Here is a 19,605-nt window from a genome sequence, read left to right on the forward strand (position 1 = left end):
TTTTTACCAAATTCTGGTTAAAACATGAGTTTAATTCATAGACACAGTGTGTCTAAGAGAGGAAAAAAAAGACAATCCCCGCGTGATTTTGCTCAGAAATTGCTGCGAACAGGACAAGCCTCTATTAGCATAATGGTGTTCCTTACGAAGCGGAGGGGATTAAGGCAATGAGCTGTGATGGGATGTTAATGTAGCATAGCCACCGCATTGCCCCGTTGTTTTTTACTGGCACACTGTTTTGTGTAAGTAAAAGGTTGTTCATACCATGCAACAACAAAGCGTCTTTGTGCAGCCCATCATTCTGGAAGCTGTCTGTGTGGTGGTAACCTCATAACCCCGCTGTAACATGGTGATGTTTGTCTCTCACGTCCACTCCAGACTACTCTCTCTGTTACAGACTTTTTATCTGATGCCACTTTTTAATATCTGATTTTAATTTGCCTTTCTTTCTTTTCTCCCCCCTCCCCACTTTCTGTTCTTCGCTCTCTTTGTGATGTCCACTTTTTTGTTGTTGTTGTTGTTGTTGTTGTTGTTGTTGCATCCGTGACACATTTACGTTAATCATGACTGGAACATATGTTTCCACACCCCTCCCCCCCATGTTTTATATGTGTCTGTCTATGTGTGTATTTGTGTCCACAACGTGTCCCTAAGTGTCCCGGTGGAGGCGCGTAGCCGACTGCTGCTGAAATGCTCCAAGTGTGGCGTGATCTCGAGCACCGCTATGTCCAGCTCTACTGCCAGCAGCGCCATGTTAGTCCATCTTCATCTTTCTCTCTCTCGGGTCGCTCTTCATCTCGTGCCGTAGTCACAGCAAAGTGATGCAACAACATGTGATGCAACAGTCTGTCAGCAAAGGACACGACAACACCAAACTCAACCAGACACACTCAAATATTGACAAATTCACACAGTGGATTGTTGGTTGTAAAAAAATCTATTTTTTTATAATCATTAAATACAAAATGTATAGATATAGTGTATATGTATATATATATATATATATATATATTAGGGGTGTAATGGTACATGTATTTGTATTGAAGTCTCGGACATATTAAGTAGTGCACCTTACGTTGTGTAAACAATGCACACCGAGGCACCATTAATTGATTTACGGGTGTTACCATTTAGTGTTCAATTGTACGGAATATGTACTGTACTGTGCAATCTACTAATAAAAGTTTCAGTCAATCAAAAAAAAAAAAACATATGGCATGCTAGCAGCAACCGGGCTACGATTGACTGACCACACCTCCTCTTTTCACGGGATATGTCCTCTTTTGCGGGACTGTCCAGGTGGAGATTCTTAAATGCCTACAATTTTAAGTTTGGGCTGCGTGTATTTTCAAAGTACGTTCAGAGTCAAGAAGGGGTTAAAAACAAAACAAAAAATGGTGTGCACAGCAGCAACAGTCGTGAGGGAGGGGCAGAGACAGAGAGAGGGAGAGAGATATGATAAACGCTCTGCTGTTAACCCATAGATTTATCAGATTTTATTTTCTATTATCTATAGCAGGGGTGTCGAAAGTGTGCTCCGGAGGCCATTTGCGGCCCACAGCTAATGTTTTAAAGCCCCACGGCACATTCTAAAAATTCTATTAAAATAAATAAAAACATTTAAAAAATATAAATAAAAAAGCTTTAAGGCTAACTGTCATTTAGAAAAAGTTGCAACGTTGACTAATAAAACAAAGCTGTTTTTTTTCTTTCAAACTGTCATTGCTCAAAACATTATATTGAATCAAAATTAATGTCATTATGAATTATTGACCTGTCCAAGTTTCCGATTGCTTCACATCAAATATTCCCCTAAGAAAAATATTTTTGGTGGAAGATTTAGCAAATTTGTTAAATGAATAACCCAAAAATTTATATTTTGTTGTTTTCTTACTGTACCGAAAATTAACCGAACCGTGACCTCTAAACCCAGGTACGTACCGAACTGAATTTTTTGTGTACCGTTACACCCCTAATATATATATATATATATATATATATATATATATATATATATATATATATATATATATATATATATATATATATATATATATATATACATCTTCCGCTTATCCGAGGTCGGGACGCGGGGGCAACAGCCTAAGCATGGAAACCCAGACTTCCCTCTCCCCAGCCAGTTCGTCTAGCTCTTCCCGGGGGATCCCGAGGCGTTCCCAAGCCAGCCGGGAGACATAGTCTTCCCAACGTGTCCTGGGTCTTCCCCGTGGCCTCCTACCGGTTGGACGTGCCCTAAACACCTCCCTAGGGAGGCGTTCGGGTGGCATCCTGACCAGATGCCCGAACCACCTCATCTGGCTCCTCTCAATGTGAAGGAGCAGCGGCTTTACTTTGAGTTCCTCCCGGATGGCAGAGCTTCTCACCCTATCTCTAAGGGAGAGCCCCGCCACTCGGCGGAGGAAACTCATTCCGGCCGCTTGTTCCCGTGATCTTATCCTTTCGGTCATGACCCAAAGCTCATGACCATAGGTGAGGATGGGAACGTAGATCGACCGGTAAATTGAGAGGTTTGCCTTCCGGCTCAGCTCCTTCTTCACCACAACGGATCGGTACAACGTCCGCATTACTGAAGACGCCGCACCGATCCGCCTGTCGATCTCACCATCCACTCTTCCCTATATATGTGTATATATGTATATATATATATATATATATATATATATATATATATATATATATATATATATAAATATTACATATACATGTGTATATTTTTCTTTATATATGTATGTACAGTCATAGTCAAAAGTTTACATACACTTGTAAACGACATAATGTCATGGCTGTCTTGAGTTTCCAATTATTTCTACAACTCTTATTTTTTTGTGATAGAGTGATTGGAGCACATGTTTGTTTCATGAGGTTTGGTTATTTTATGAATTTATTATGGGTCTACTGAAAATGTGAGCAAATCTGCTGGGTCAAAAGTATACATATAGCAATGTTAATGTTAGGTTACATGTCCCAAACAGCTCAATTTTTGTTTCGTCTGACATCACATGGACAAATATAAGACCTTCTGGAGGAACGTTCTGTGGTCAGAGGAAAGAAAAATGGAGCTGTTTGGCCACAATACCGAGCAATATGTTTGGAGGAGAAAAGGTGAGGCGTTTAATCCAAGGAACAAGCTCCCTACCGTCAAGCATGGTGGTGGTAGTGTTATACTCTGGGCATGTTTTGCTGCCAGTGGAAATGGTGCTTTTCAGAGAGTAAATGAGACAATGAAAAAGGAGGATTAACTCCAAATTATTGAGGACTACCTAAAATCATCAGCCCGGAGGTTGGGTTTTAGGCGCAGTTGGGTGATCCAACAGGACAATGACCCCAAACACACGTCAAAAGTGGTAAAGGAATGGCTAAATCAAGCTAGAATGAAGATTTTAGAATGGCCTTCCCAACGTCCTGACTTAAACATGTGGACAATGCTGAAGAAACGAGTCTATGTCAGGAAAAACAACACATTTAGCTGAACTGCAACCATTTTTTCAAGCGGAGTGGTCAAAAATTTAACCAAGCAGAAGCTTGTGGATGGCTACCAAAAGCTCCTCAATGCAGTCAAACTGCATGTAAGCAAATATTAACACCGCTGTATGTATACTTTTGACTCAGCAGATTTGCTCACAGTTTCAGTAGACCCATAATAAATTCATAAAGTAAGCAAACTTCATGAATGTTTTTTGTGACCAACAAGTATGTGTTACAATCACTCTATCATAAAAAAAAAGAGGTGTAGAAATTATTGGAAACTCAAGACAGCCATGACATTACGTTCTATACAAGTGTATGTACACTTTTGACCACAACTGTGTACAGTGGGGCAAAAAAGTATTTAGTCAGCCACCGATTGTGCAAGTTCTCCCACTTAAAATGATGACAAAGGTCTGTAATTTTCATCACAGGTACACTTCAACTGTGAGAGACAGAATGTGAAAAAAATCCAGGAATTTACATTGTATGAATTTTAAAGAATTTATTTGTAAAATATGGTGGAAAATAAGTATTTGGTCAACCATTCAAAGCTCTCACTGATGGAAGGAGGTTTTGGCTCCAAATCTCATGATACATGGCCCCATTCATTCTTTCCTTAACACGGATCAATTGTCCTGTCCCCTTAGCAGAAAAACAGCCCCAAAGCATGATGTTTCCCCATCCTTTCTTGTGAAAGACTGAGCATTTTGGGGGAAGCATGATGTTTCCACCCCCATGCTTCACAGTAGGTATGGTGTTCTTGGGATGCAACTCAGTATTCTTCTTCTTCCAAACACGATGAATTGAGTTTATACCAAAATGGATACATGGATGATACAGAAGAGGATTGGGATAATGTCATGTGGTCAGATGAAACCAAAATAGAAATTTTTGGTATAAACCCAACTCGTCGTGTTTGGAGGAAGAAGAATACTGAGTTGCATTCCAAGAACACCAAACCTACTGTGAAGCATGGGGGTGGAAACATCATGCTTTGGGGCTGTTTTTCTGCTAAAGAGACAGGACGACTGATCCGTGTTAAGGAAAGAATTAATGGGGCCATGTATCGTAAGATTTTGAACCAAAACCTCCTTCCATCACTGAGAGCTTTGAATGGCTCACCAAATACTTATTTTCCTCTATAATTTACAAATAAATTCTTTAAAATTCCTAGAATGTGAATTCCTGGATTTTTTTTTTCACATTCTGTCTCTCACAGTTGAAGTGTACCTATGATGAAAATTACAGACCTCTGTCATCATTTTAAGTGGGAGAACTTGCACAATCAGTGGCTGACTAAATACTTTTTTGCCCCACTGTATCTGTCTTAACACATGTATGTATTAACAGATATATGTATTAGTTTTTGATTAATAATTGATCATTTAAATTATTAGTGATTTATGTATGTGTTTTTGGGACTGATATAAGTCAGTAAAATGTCTATTTATTTATTTTTTTCAATTTTAAACATTGTACCTCAATCTATTTCAGTATTTTAAGGATTGTGACCCAAAGCCAATACAAGAACCTACCAAATGCTAAATGTTGTACTACAAAATATATAATACCAACTTTTTGAGGTGTCCCGATTCAATGTTGATATTAAAAGCAGGAAATAAAAGTGCAATTGAAAATGTAGCCGCTACATTTTAGTCCCCATTTTTGCGCTGAAGAAACCTCTCTGTACCTTTAGTTTGTTTAATCTTTTCATTACTGACACAAGTGGTGGAAAAGTGTATTACCGTTGAGGCCCTTACAGACCACAGCTGACAAACACGTTTTGGCGGCGCAACAATGGGTTAGAAAACACTGCTATATGCTACCAGTAGCTAGCAGCTACACAACAGCTAAGCACACTATAGCACACAAGCTGACCATCTGTAATAGATGTCCTTAATTGAACAGGATCACAATCTACATAAAACTGCACATTTGTCAATATAAGCAAGTTTCAAATAATCATAATTTACAACTGCATCATGGGCTTAACTTAATGGATTGTTGTGACCATTGCACTGCAATAAAAATAGCATAAGTCCATTCCAATTAATAATGTTGAGGTTGGTGCTTTTCATACCAATCATTATTCTAATGTTCCACACTACATAAGAATTAAATAATGTATGATATATCAATACCCAAGGCTTCAATATCGTCACGGAATTTAAATACTAAGTAATTGTATCGGGATAACACCCTGTCTGTGTCTTTGAGGGTTTTTTTTCTGTCAGTTCTACTGCATTCTACCTCACTAATATAATCTAATCAATCACCTTTTATTGTTATTGCGGCAGAAATGCAGCAGTAATACAGGCAGAGAGAAACTGCTTACTAAATGTTAAAACAGCTACATTCACTATATATTACAAAATGTGCAAAAAGTACTAAATTCCAACATTTTGGGGGAAAATCAATGCAGTAAACTACTTTGTGGCACAGGAATAAATGTCAGCAATAAAATATAGAGTCGTGTAGAAAGAGTACTTATAAAATAGTGTACACTTTGCAGCGACTACACACTCTGTTTATCTGTCTCCATCAGACTTTCTCCATCCTTGCTCTCTTTTCTGTGCCATCCTTTGTAATCTTTTGCTGTCGGTAATAACGCAGGATGACATTTAACCATGGCTGGTTTTGTAAAATCATAAAAAAAATAATAATAATGAAAGGGACCCAAAAAAAAAAACAGTGCTGCAAGCCAACAGCATTTAATAATGAGCCTGCGTTTCAAAGCAAACCAGATTGTCCTCGGGTCACACGGAACAAAACTGACCCGTGTCGAGCTGCATTTGTGAATCATTTGTCTTTTAATGTGCTGTATTACTGAGACTTGGGGGCAGCGCAATGTCAGCCAGTTTTTTTTCCCCCGTTTGTGTAAACTGTGTTGCTGTCAAACACCCTATTACATAGTTTAAACTTTATGGCTCTCGTTATGCCATACCTCATGTGGTAAACTGTCGTCTCGCTCCCGCAGCCTCAAACCCGATCACGCTAAATCAAACGGACTGCAGTCCTCTACGTTTAATCAGTCTTGTCCTTGGACGACCTGTTTGAGCAGTGCCGGCCACTCTGCCTTTGTTTGATTTTGCAAAACTAGTCCTGCAGTGCTAGGGTTCTCAGTTCCTGGCATTTATGCAACCACTGTTCCAGTCACGTTCTGAGGTGCTTCCTGAACAGGGTTCGTACTTAGAAAAGTTTGTGCATTGAAGCTATTTTTTCCACAAGAAACAATGTAAACATTAATTTTGAAAAAATCCATATTTTAGTAAACATTTATACACTTCAAACACAATATAAAGCGCTATTACGGGGGTGTCCTAACTTTCGGACTTGGCGGCTAGATTGGGCTAAAAAATTTAGTAAGGGAACAGACGTTGGCTGTATGTAAAGTAACACACACACATATGAATGTATGTATATATACACACATATATGTATGTATGTATATACAGTCGCGATCAAAAGTTTACATACACTTGCAAAGAACATAATGTCATAGTTGTCTTGAGTTTCCAATACTTTCTACCAATCTTTATTTGTGATGGAGTGATTGGAGCACATACTTGTTGGTCACAAAAAACATTCATGAAGTTTGGTTCTTTTATGAATTTATGATGGGTCTACTGAAAATGTGAGCAAAATCTACTGGGTCAAAAGTATACATACAGCAATGTTAATATTTGCTTACATGTCCCTTGGCAAGTTTCACTGCAATAAGGCGCTTTTGGTAGCCATCCACAAGCTTCTGCTTGAATTTTTGACCACTCCTCTTGACAAAATTGGTGCAGTTCAGCTAAATGTGTTGGTTTTCTGACATGGACTTGTTCTTTAGCATTGTCCATATGTTTAAATCAGAACTTTGGGAAGGCCTTTCAAAAACCTTAATTCTAGCCTGATTTAGCCATTCCTTGACCACTGTTAGAACACCCAACTGCACCCAAGACCCAACCTCCGGGCTGATGATTTTAGGTTGTCCTGAAGAATTTGGAGTTAATCCTCCTTTTTCATTGTCCCATTTAATCTCTGTAAAGCACCAGTTTCATTGGCAGCAAAACAGGCCCATAGCATAATACTACCACCACCATGCTTAACGGTAGAAATGTTTTTCCTGGGATTAAAAGCCTCACCTTTTCTCCTCCAAACAGTTTGCTGGGTATTGTGACCAAACAGCTCAAATTTTGTTTTATCTGACCACAGAACTTTCCTCCAGAAATGTAGCTGTTTGGCCACAATACCCAATATATATATATATATATATATATACATGTATGTATAATAATGCCATCCATCTTCTTCCGCTTATCCGAAGTTGGGTCGCGGGGGCAGCAGCCTAAGCAGGGAAGCGACTTCCCTCTCCCTGTCACTTCGTCCAGCTCCTCCCGAGGGATCCCCATGGTGTTTCCAGGCCAGCCTGGAGAGATAATCTTCCCAGCGTGTCCTGGGTCTTCCCTGTGGCCTCCTTAGGGAGGCGTTCGGGTGGCATCCTGACCAGATGCCCGAACCACCTCATCTGGCTCCTCTCGATGTGGAGGAGCAGCGGCTTTACTTTGAGCTCGTCCCGGATGGCTGTTTGTACCCGTGAAGTGGTCCTTTCAGTCATAACCCAAAGCTCATGACCATAGGTGAGGATGGGAAGATAGACCGACCGGTAAATTGAGAGGTTTGCCTTCCAGCTCAACTCCTTCTTCACACAACGGATCAATACAGTGTCCGCATTACTGAAGACGCCGCACCAATCCTCCTGTCGAACACACGATCCACTCTTCCCTTACTCGTGAACAAGACTCCGAGGTACTTGAACTCCTCCACTTGGGGAAAGATCTCCTCCCCAACCCAGAGATGGCATTCCACCCTCTTCAGGGCGAGAACCATGGACTCGGACTTGGAGGTGCTGATTCTCATCCCAGTAGCTTCACACTCGGCTGCGAACCGATCCATTGAGAGCTGAAGATCCTGGCCAGATGAAGCCATCTGGACCACATCATCTGCAAATAGCAGGGACTTAATCCTGCAGCCACCAAACCAGATACCCTCAACGCCTTGACTGCGCCTAGAAATTCCGTCAATTAATCAATCAATCAATGTTTATTTATATAGCCCTAAATCACTAATGTCTCAAAGGGCTGCACAAACCACAACGACATCCTCGGTAGAGCCCACATAAGGGCAAGGAAAACTCACCCCTGTGGGTTGGTTGTTGGTGACAGTGACAATGATGATTATGAGAAACCTTGGAGCGGACCGCATATGTCGCCTTAGGGGACCGAAAGCAATGGATGTCGAGCGGGTCTAACATGATACTGTGAACGTTCAATCCATAGTGGATCCAACACAACCGTGAGAGTCCAGTCCAAATTGGATGCAACACATTAGCGAGAGTCCCGTCCATAGTGGAGCCAACAGCAAACCATCCCAAGCGGAGGCGAATCAGCAGCGCAGATATCTCCCCAGTCGATACACAGACGAGCAGTCCATCCTGAGTCCCGACTCAGGACAGCCAGTACTTCTTCCATGGCCACAGGACCGGGCCACCGGACCGGACCCCCTGGGCCGGACCTCCTCCACAAGTGAGAGTGGGACAGAGGAGAAAAAGAAAATAAATGGCAGATCAACTGGTGTAAAAAGGGGGTCTATTTAAAGGCTAGAGTATACAAATGAGTTTTAAGGTGAGACTTAAATTCTTCTACTGAGGTAGTATCTCGAACTGTTACCGGGAGGGCATTCCAGAGTACTGGAGCCCGAACGGAAAACGCTCTATAGCCCGCAGACTTTTGGGGGGCTCTGGGAATCACTAATAAGCCGAAGTCCTTTGAACGCAGATCCATAAAAGTTATGAACAGAATCTGTGACAAAGGGCAGCCTTGGCGGAGTGCAACCCTCACTGGAAACGGGTCCGAGCTACCGCCGGCAATGCCGACCAATCTCTGACACTGATTATACAGGGAGCGAACTGCCACAATCAGACGGTCCGACACCCCATACTCTCTGAGCACTCCCCACAGGACTTCCCAAGGGACACGGTGGAATGTCTTCTCCAAGTCCACAAAGCACATGTAGACTGCTTGGGCAAACTCCCATGCACCCTCAAAGACCCTGCCGAGAGTATAGAGCTGGTCCACAGTCCCACGACCTGGACAAAAACCACACTGTTCCTCCTGAATCCGAGGTTCGACTATCCGGCGTAGCCTCCTCTCCAGTACACCTGAATAGACCTTACCGGGAAGGCTGAGGAGTGTGATACCACGATAGTTGGAACATACCCTCTGGTTCCCCTTCTTAAAGAGAAGAACCACCACCCCGGTCTGCCAATCCAGAGGTACCGCCCCCGATGTCCACGCGATGTGGCAGAGTCTTGTCAACCAAGACAGCCCCACAGCATCCAGAGCCTTAAGGAACTCCGGGGGAATCTCATCCACCCCCGGGGCCTCTCCACCAAGGAGCTTTTTAACTACGTCAGCAACCTCAGCTCCAGAAATAGGAGAGCCCACCACATATTCCCCAGGCACTGATTCCTCATAGGAAGACATGCTGGTAGGATTGAGGAGGTCTTCGAAGTATTCCCTCCACCGATCCACAACATCCGCAGTCGAGTTCAGCAGAACACCATCTCCACCATACACGGTGTTGACATTGCACTGCTTCCCTTTCCTGAGGCGGCGGATGTAGGTCCAGAATCGCTTCAAAGCTGTCCGAAAGTTGTTTTTCATGGCTTCCCCGAACTCCTCCCATGTCCGAGTTTTTGCCTCCGCGACCGCTGAAGCCGCACACCGCTTGGCCTGTCGGTACCTGTCTGCTGCTTCCGGAGTCTTATGAGCCAAAAGAGCCCGATAGGACTCTTTCTTCAGCTTGACGGCATCCCTCACCGCTGGTGTCCGCCAACTAGGATACCGCCACGACAGGTACTAACCACTTAGCGGCCACAGCTCCGATCAGCCGCCTCGACAATAGAGGTACGGAACATCGTCCACTCAGACTCAATGTCCAGCGCTTCCCTCGTGACATGTTCAAAGTTATTCCAGAGGTGGGAATTGAAACTCTCTCTGACGGAGACTCTGCCAGACGTTCCCAGCAGACCCTCACAATGCGTTTGGGCCTGCCAGGTTTGTCCGGCATCCTTCCCCACCAACGCAGCCAACTCTCCACCAGGTGGTGATCGGTAGAAAGCTCCACCCCTCGCTTCACCAGAGTGTCCAAAACATGAGGTCGCAAATCCGATGACACAACTACAAAGTCAATTATGGAACTGCGACCTAGGGTGTCCTGGTGCCAAGTGCACATATTGACACCCTTATGTTTGAACATGGTGTTTGTTATGGACAAACTGTGACGAGCACAAAAGTCCAATAACAAAACACCACTCGGGTTCAGATCCGGGCGGCCATTCTTCCCAATCACGCCTCTCCAGGTTTCACTGTCGTTGCCATCATGAGCGTTGAAGTCCCCCAGTAGAACGAGGGAATCATCCGGGGGAGCACTCTCGAGTACTCCCCCAAGTGAATCCAAAAAGGGTGGGTACTCTGAGCTGCTGTTTGGCATGTAAGCGCAAACCACAGTCCGGAACCTTCCCCCCACCCGAAGGCGGAGGGATTCTACCCTCTCGTCCGCTGGGTTGAACTCCAACGTGCAGGCTTTGAGCTGGGGGGGAAACAAAAATTGCCACCCCAACCCGTTTGCCTCTCACTGCCAGCAACGTCAGAGTGGAAGGGAACTGGTTCCAGAGCCCTTGCTGTGCGTCGAAGTGAGTCAGACTATATCCAGATGGAACTTCTCCACTTCGCGCACTAGCTCAGGCTCCTTCCCCCCCAGTGAGGTGACGTTCTACGTCACAAGAGCTAGCTTCTGTAGCTGAGGATCGGACCGCCAAGTGCCCTGCCTTCGGCTGCCGCCCAGCTCACATCGCACCCGACCTCTACGGCCCCTGCTATGGGTGGTGAGCCCATTGGAGGGGTGACCCACATTGCCTCTTTGGGCTGTGCCCGGCCGGGCCCCATGGGAACAGGCCCGGCCACCAGGTGCTCGCCATCGTGCCCCACCTCCGGGCCTGGCTCCAAAGGGGAGTCCCGGTAACCCGCGGCCAGGCAAGGGAAATCGGAGTCTTGGTTCTTGTATTTCCGTAGCAGTCTTCGAGCTGCTCGTTGTCTGATCCCTCACCTAGGACCAGTTTGCCTTGGGAGACCCTACCAGGGGGCATAGAAGCCCCCGGACAACATAGCCCCTAGGATCATTGGGACATGCAAACTCCTCTACCACGTTAAGGTGGCAGCTCAGAGAGGAGTGTATAATTATGACGATTTTTTAAAATTAAATTGTCAGCATAATTTGGTTTAAAAAAAAAATCAGTTCTCAAAATTCAAACGTACAAAATTCAATTACATAAATTCAGTGTCAAATAAAAGATTTTGTCATCAAAAATTTTACCTCCATAGTCTAATTTATTTCATCCAATTTGCATTTAAGATAAGTAAACATCTTTGACCTTCCGAATACAATTATAAAAGCTACTATTGAGAAATATGTTTATTGCTTTTTAAAGGATCATGATTACATTATTTGGTGTCAAAATCCTGCTTACAATAATACCTTATATCTGCAATAATTTATTATCGGCCCAGGTAGAGTCAGTGTGCATTGTGTATAGCTGTGTAGATTCACTTTATACTCGAAAAAACAGCGTACAAACATCATTGTCTAAATAGCTGGCGGGTTCTTTTTGTGCGATACGTAGAGGAATGTCTGGGCTTCTCTACTTCGGCTGCTGCCCCCGCGACCCTACTTTGGATAAGCGCAAAAAAACGGATTGATGGATGGATGGATATATGCAATGTAGTATATTAAGTTTTAGGGAGTACAAGTCAAACAGTAAGCGTGTTTGAAAGCATCTGAGACAAGATGGAGAAGAGAGGATAAGCATAGCTTTGTTTGGTGCTCTTTCTGATGGTTGTTATTATGTCTAAGTGCCGCTTAACAGAGCTGTCTTTTGGCCGCGTCGACAGTTATGGAACCGTGCGAGTGCTCACGAGGCTCGCGTCGTTTAAAACACGCACACGTCCGTCCACGAGATGCTTAGTGCGCGTCGGCCAGGTAATTGTGTGCAGTTGTCAGTCGGATAACAATACACTTGATTGCACATCATCATCTCAGCCTGACGCAGACCTCCGTGCACCAGTCAGTCTGTAATGACCCACCACTGATTGATGGACGTGTGCATGCATGAGACGGAGAGATGGAATAATGTGACCTCGCCGGGCGGCCATGGACTGCTTTGAGATTGAGCCCCTTGTTGCTTTTCCTCCCCCTGCCCCCTTCCCCATGCTCTCTCACAGGGCCTCTCTGTGGAGCTCCTGTGTGGTTCTTCCCCTGCTTGCCCTCACCTGGATGTCAGCAGTGTTGGCCATAACGGACCGCCGCTCCACACTTTTCCAGGTAACGTCTGCACTTGTGATATGTTCGGGCAATTTCATAACATACACAGTAAACTATATTTGTTTGGATTAAAATGTTTACTTTTCAGCATCTAATGGCCCACTAACTCAATGAAAAATACCCAATTGCGGATTGGAATACTTGGAAATTAAAATGCAAATAGTGCTTTTACGTAACTTCTTAGAATTACCATAATTAGAATGCAATTTAATTATATTTCATTACAAATTGCCACAATTATCCACATGTTTTATTCATTTTTGACTGGAATACCTCATATTATGTTCATTTGTGAGTAGAGTTGGAAAAGTAATAGTACAAAAGCAAGATAATTGGTGCCATTTAAGTCAAAAGTAAACATGGAATGAATTAGTCATATGAGCTGTACTTGAAAGATGCGCTAGTTTTATCTAATTTCTTATTCTTCATCTAATTGTTGTGTTTGTTGTTACTTTGTGTGGAACTTTGCTGCCCCTTTGCTTCCTTTGAAAATAGTTTTTTAATCTGAACATGATTTTATGATTAAATAAAGGTTAAAAAATAAAGAAATGAAAGGTCCCTCCACGATTTTCCAGGCTTTTTTGTTATGTTTTGATGAAGATGGGAAAAACACACTACCGGTAAACGGCGCGTGCAACAGCAACAACAAATATGGCTGGAGAAGCAAAGTTAAATCATGAAATACAACCTTACCCGCGTAAGAACTGTGCATATTTATCCGGAAAAGTCTTGATACCAATTTTTTGACCCGGCCACACACAAAGAGGTTATATACCTCCATGCTTTTGCGACTGACAAATAATCCTTGGGATAACGCGACAAATGTTTTTTTTTGATAAAGTATATGGATCTATTCCGGGGGTCGGCAACCCGCGGTTCTGCATGCGGCTCTGCATGCAGCCCTGCATGCGGCTCTTTAGCGCCGCTCTAGTGGCTCTCCGGAGCTTTTTCAAAAATATATGAAAAATGGAAAAAGATGAGAGGGAAACAAAACATATTTTTTGTTTTAATATGGTTTTTGTAGGAGGACAAACATGACACAAACCTCCCAAATTGTTATAAAGCACACTGTTTATATTAAACATGCTTCACAGTTTCGAGTATTTGGTGAGCGCCGTTTTGTCCTACTAATGTTGTTGGTCCTTGAACTCACCGTAGTTTGTTTATGTGTATAACTTTCTCCGACTTTCTAGCACGTGTTTTATGCCACTTCTTTTTATGTCTCATTTTGTCCACCAAACTTTTAACGTTGTGCATGAATGCACAAAGGTGAGTTTTGGTGATGTTATTGACTTGTGTGGAGTGCTTATCAGACCTATTTGGTCACTGCAAGCTAATCGATGCTAACATGTTATTTAGGCTAGCTGTATGTACATATTGCATCATTACCCCTCATTTGTAGCTATATTTGAGCTCATTTAGTTTCCTGGAAGTCCTCATAATTAAATTTATATCTCATGGCCCACTATCTGTATGTAATATGGCTTTTAATTTTTTGCGGCTCCAGTAGGATGTGTTTTTGTATTTTTGGTCCAATATGGCTCTTGCCGACCCCTGATCTATTCCATTGCATAGTTAGATGTGTTGCTGGTATCTGCTTTTTGCAGGAAAGTCCGTGCCCTTTGCATTCTCAGTTAGCGTGATGCTTGCTGTACAAAAGCCATCTTGGCTTGGTTGACCACCACTGCTTTTCACTTCAGAGTAAGAAGTCACGTCACGGAGTACAAGCAATTCTCGTCTCTGGTTACATATCCCAGTGTTTTTCAACCTTTTTTGAGCCAAGGCACATTGTTTGCATTGAAAAAATCCAGAGGCACACCGCCAGCAGAAATCAGTAAAAAACAAAACTCAGTTGACTGTAAAAAGTTGTTGTTGCAATTGTTGGATATGACTTTAAAGCATAACCATAACCAATATAGTTGTTGTCTCAAAGTAGGTGTGCTGTCGCGACCTGTCACATCGCGCCGTGACTTTTTTTGAGTTTTTTGCTGTTTTCCTGTGTGTAGTGATTTAGTTCTTGTCTTGCGCTCTTATTTTGGTGGCTTATTCTCTTTTTTTGGCATTTTCCTGTAGCAGTTTCATGTCTTCCTTTGAGCGATATTTCCCGCATCTACTTTGTTTTAGCAATCAAGACTATTTAAGTTGTTGCTATCCTTCTGTGAGGGGACATTGTTGATCGTCATGTCATGTTCGGATGTACCTTGTGGACGCCGTCTTTGCTCCACAGTAAGTCTTTGCTGTCGTCCAGCATTCTGTTTTTGTTTACTTTGTAGCCAGTTAGGTTTTAGTTTTGTTCTGCATAACCTTCCCTAAGCTTCAATGCCTTTTCTTGGGGGAAGTCACCTTTTGTTTATTTTTGGTTTAAGCATTAGACACCTTTTTACCTGCACAACTGCTCCCCTCAACTCCCAGGGGGTGAACAAAGGGATGGGTCAAATGTAGAGGACACATTTCAACACACCCAGTGAGTCTGTGACAATCATTGGTACTTTAACTTTAACTTAACTTAACGCTGCCTCCCGCTGTTTCCGGCATGTACAAAGCAATTAGCTGCCGTCTGCCCCCTACTGATATGGAAGAGTATTACACAGTTACTCTGCCGAGCTCTCGACAGCACTGACACTCAACAACACATCATTTGCAGACTTTAGTTACTGGTTTGCAAAAATATTTATAAGCCATATAAGTGAAATTACATAATCTCCCAAGGCACAACAGACTGTATCTCACTGCACAGTGGTTGAAAAACACTGACATAAACAACGTAACCAGCATGTTACTCTTTTGACGGACAACCCTGGCTCCGTTTAAAGACAAAAATCTACTGATTTCAAGTTTTTTTCTGAACTCGATTAAGCTAATGATTCACAGCTGATCGATTGAGGGGCCTGGAACCAGCAACTTTTAGAACCAGATCTCCGGTCGCCGGCAGCACGGTGGAACAGGGGTTAGCTAACTAACTAACTAACTAACTAGTGCATGTGCCTCACAGTGCGAAGGTCCTGAGTAGTCCTGAGTTCAATCCCTCAGGATCTTTCCGTGTGGAGTTTCCATGTTCTCCCTGTGACTGCGTGGGTTCCCTCCGGGTACTCCGACTTCCTTCCACCGCTAAACATGTACCTGGGCATACTGGGACAGTATAGTTAGGTTGGTAGAGTGGCCGTGCCCGCAACTTGAGGGTTGCATGTTAGATCCCCGCTTCCGCCATCCTAGTCACTGCCATTGTTGCCCTTGGGCAAGACACTTTACCCACCTGCTCCCAGTGCCACCCACACTGTTTTAAATGTAACTTAGATATTGGGTTTCACTATGTAAAGCGCTTTGAGTCACTAGAGAAAAAGCGCTATGTAAATATAATTCACTTTACTTCACCTGGGAAAGGTTGATTGGCAACATTAAATTGGCCCTAGTGTGTGAATGTTGTCTGTCTATCTGTGTTGGCCCTGCGATGAGGTGGTGACTTGTCCAGGGTGTACCCCGCTTTCCGCCCGAATGCAGTTGAGATGGGCTCCAGCACCCCCCACTACCCCAAAAGGGACAAGCGGTAGAAAATGGATGGATATCCGGTTGCATTTGTTATGTTCTGCCGGTCTTGAACCCCAAGATGCGCAGGTACAAGTGACTTTAAGGTCAAAAACAAAGTGCAGCTTGGAAGTGCACAGGAAGCATGCAATAACAAGGAACAATAGTCAATGGTCAAGCCAAGCATGTTTACAAACAATAGTCCAGATTGCCAATCAGGATCAGGTGAGGGGGACAGCGCTCAAGCCAGAAGACGGGTGAAGGCAAACAGGAAGTAAACTGGAAATTAAAGAGCAGAAATAATAAAAAGTAGGAAATAAAGTCAGGCCCAACAAGTCCTGACAGCATCGTTTATCGTCAACAACCCTACACGTCACCATGTTATTGTCATGATTTTAATACCTTGCTATTTTATATTGCCGTTACACTCGTTATATTCCCTTATGATCTTATCTGATGTCTCCTCCAGGTCCTCTTTGCCGTTTTTGACTCGGTCCAAGGTTTTGTCATCATCACCGTGCACTGCGCCATGCGGCGAGAGGTGAGTCCTCTTTCCTCTCCTTTATTTCCCTCCTTTCTCCCCCCTCCGCATGGAAGCTCATGGATCCCGGACATCTGCAAGTTCACGCGGGTCATCTGTAAATCCGTGCCACACACGCCGCGACCTCAGCTGCGCTCGCTCGCCTTCGACAGGTGGGATCCCTGTTTGCAAATCTCATGTTACGTTCCGGGTCGCTGTGAGGTCACGTCAGAACGCGAGCGGATCAGACTCCACGGTAGGGAGGGAAGGGGCTGGCGGGCGGGGGGATTAGCTCGCTGCTTATGCTGCGTTCCAGTTACCTCGGAAGTCGAAGCTGGGAGTGATGTCACAGCCGAGTTGTGAGCGTTCCAGTTACGATGATGGAAGTCAAGATGGCCACATCCACGACAGCCATTTTCGCGCTTGCCTTGTCTGAATATAAACAACTTCTGGGGAAAATACGCACTCTTTCTGCGACCTTCAAACACGATGGATGAAACGGAAACACACACTATTGCTCGCCATGTACAGCGTATATCCCAGCAGGCACATACCCGATTGATTGAAACTTTTATTAGTAGATTGCACAGTACAGTACAGACATTGAAACAATGTTGAGAAGTTGTTGAATTAGGTCCTGACATTTAGCAACTCAAACTTAATGTTGGAACAACATGCTCTTTGACAATGTTTAATAAATGTCAGGTTGTGACGTTGATTTGACCATTGAATTTAGGTCATGTTCCTAACCAATATTCTACAACAAAAACACGACGTTGAAACAACATGCTTTTTGACAAAGTTTAATCAATGTTGGGTTCTAACGCTGATTTAACCATTGAATTTTGGTCATGTTCCCAACCAATATTCGACAACAAAAATACAACATCCGAACAACATGCATTTTGACAACGTTTAATCAATGTTGGGTTCTGACGTTGATCTGACCATTGAATTTTGGTGATTTTCCCAACCAACATTTTAGCACACAAATACAACGTTGAAACAACATGCATTTTGACGATGTTTAATCAATGTTAGGTTCTGATGTTGTTTTAACCATTGAGTTTTTGTCATGTTCCCAACCAATATTGTACAACAAAAATACAACATTGTAACAACATGCTTTTTGACGACATTTACTCAATGTCAGGTTGTGACATTGATTTGACCATTGAATTTTGGTCATTTTCCCAACCAATATTCTACAACACAAATACAACAGTGAAACAACATGCTTTTTGACAATGTTCAATCAATGTCAGATTTTGACGTTACTAGATCAGTGGTTCTCAACCTTTTTTCAGTGATGTACCCCCTGTGAACATTTTTTTTTAATTCAAGTAGCCCCTAATCAGAGCAAAGCATTTATGGTTGAAAAAAAATAGATAAAGAAGCAAAATACAGCACTATGTCATCAGTTTCTGATTTATTAAATTGTATAACTGTGCAAAATATTGCTCATTTGTAGTGGTCTTTCTTGAACTACTTGGAAAAAAAGATATCAAAATAAATAAAAACTTGTTGAAAAATAAACAAGTGATTCAATTGTAAATAAAGATTTCTACACATAGAAGTAATCATCAACTTAAAGTGCCCTCTTTGGGGATTGTAATAGAGATCCATCTGGATTCATCAACTTACTTCTAAACATTTCTTCACAAGAAAATAAATCTTTAACATCAATATTTATAGAACATGTCCACAAAAAAATCTAGCTGTCAACACTGAATATTGCATTGTTGCATTTCTTTTCACACATTATGAACTTACATTCATATTTTGTTGAAGTATTATTCAATAAATATATTTATAAGGTTTTTTTGAATTTTTGCTATTTTTAGAATATTAAAAAAAAATCTCACGTACCCCTTGGCATACCTTCAAGTACCCCCAGGGGTACACGTACCCCCCTTTGAGAACCACTGAACTAGACCATTGAATTTTGGTCATTTTCCAACCAATATTCTACCACACAAATACAACGTTGAAACAACATGCATTTTGACAATGTTTCATCAATGTCAGATTCTGACGTTGATTTGGCCTTTGAAATTTGGTCACATCCCAACCAATATACTACAACACAAATACAACGTTATAACAGAAATTACTTTTGAAGACATTTATTCAATTTCCGGTTCTGACGTTGTTTTGACCATTGAAATTTGGTAATTTCCCGACCAAAAATGTTGATCCAACGTTAGACACCAACGTTGTCTCAATTTACAACTATTTTGTAACATTTTTTGAAGTCAGTTTTAAAGGACTTGTGTGTATAATCAACATTGTATCAACGTTTTCTTGTGCATCTAATAAATGTAGTTTACACTCCAGTGACGTTACCATATATGAATGTGAAACAATACATTATTTTGGGCTGATTTACTGCGAAAAAAACTAAGCAGAAGTGCTAATAATGGATATTATGAAAGTGGATATCATTGTTTACATCCGTAACAGCCATCTTTGAAACCAACTCGGGGGTGGTGAGGATGCTCCGACTTCCCGAGTCAGTAATCCGACAACAAGGGGCGATCCAGTTTAAATCCTGACTAGTAATACCGGATTTCCGACTTCCCAGTACAAATAGATCACACCATAAGGTCCAATACTGTTGTGTGTCGTCTTCATAATGCTGTATCACA

At 42.5% G+C, this 19,605-nt stretch overlaps 1 protein-coding gene across 18 annotated transcripts in view; it reads left to right on the forward strand.

Annotated features, from left to right (window-relative positions):
- Window positions 1–19,605, forward strand: part of adgrb2 (adhesion G protein-coupled receptor B2) — a 1,085,043-nt gene that overhangs the window by 966,729 nt on the left and 98,709 nt on the right. For 17 of the 18 annotated variants that reach the window (XM_061882474.1, XM_061882487.1, XM_061882489.1 and 14 more), the window contains 3 exons: window positions 655–753; window positions 12,816–12,915; window positions 16,907–16,978. In XM_061882474.1, the coding sequence (XP_061738458.1) occupies window positions 655–753; window positions 12,816–12,915; window positions 16,907–16,978 (271 nt within the window). The remainder of the gene's footprint in view (window positions 1–654; window positions 754–12,815; window positions 12,916–16,906; window positions 16,979–19,605) is intronic. The other variant, XM_061882479.1, reaches the window with a different exon arrangement.

This window comes from Nerophis ophidion, linkage group LG21 (assembly GCF_033978795.1).
Source record: "Nerophis ophidion isolate RoL-2023_Sa linkage group LG21, RoL_Noph_v1.0, whole genome shotgun sequence".
Classification (NCBI taxonomy): Eukaryota; Metazoa; Chordata; class Actinopteri; order Syngnathiformes; family Syngnathidae; genus Nerophis; species Nerophis ophidion.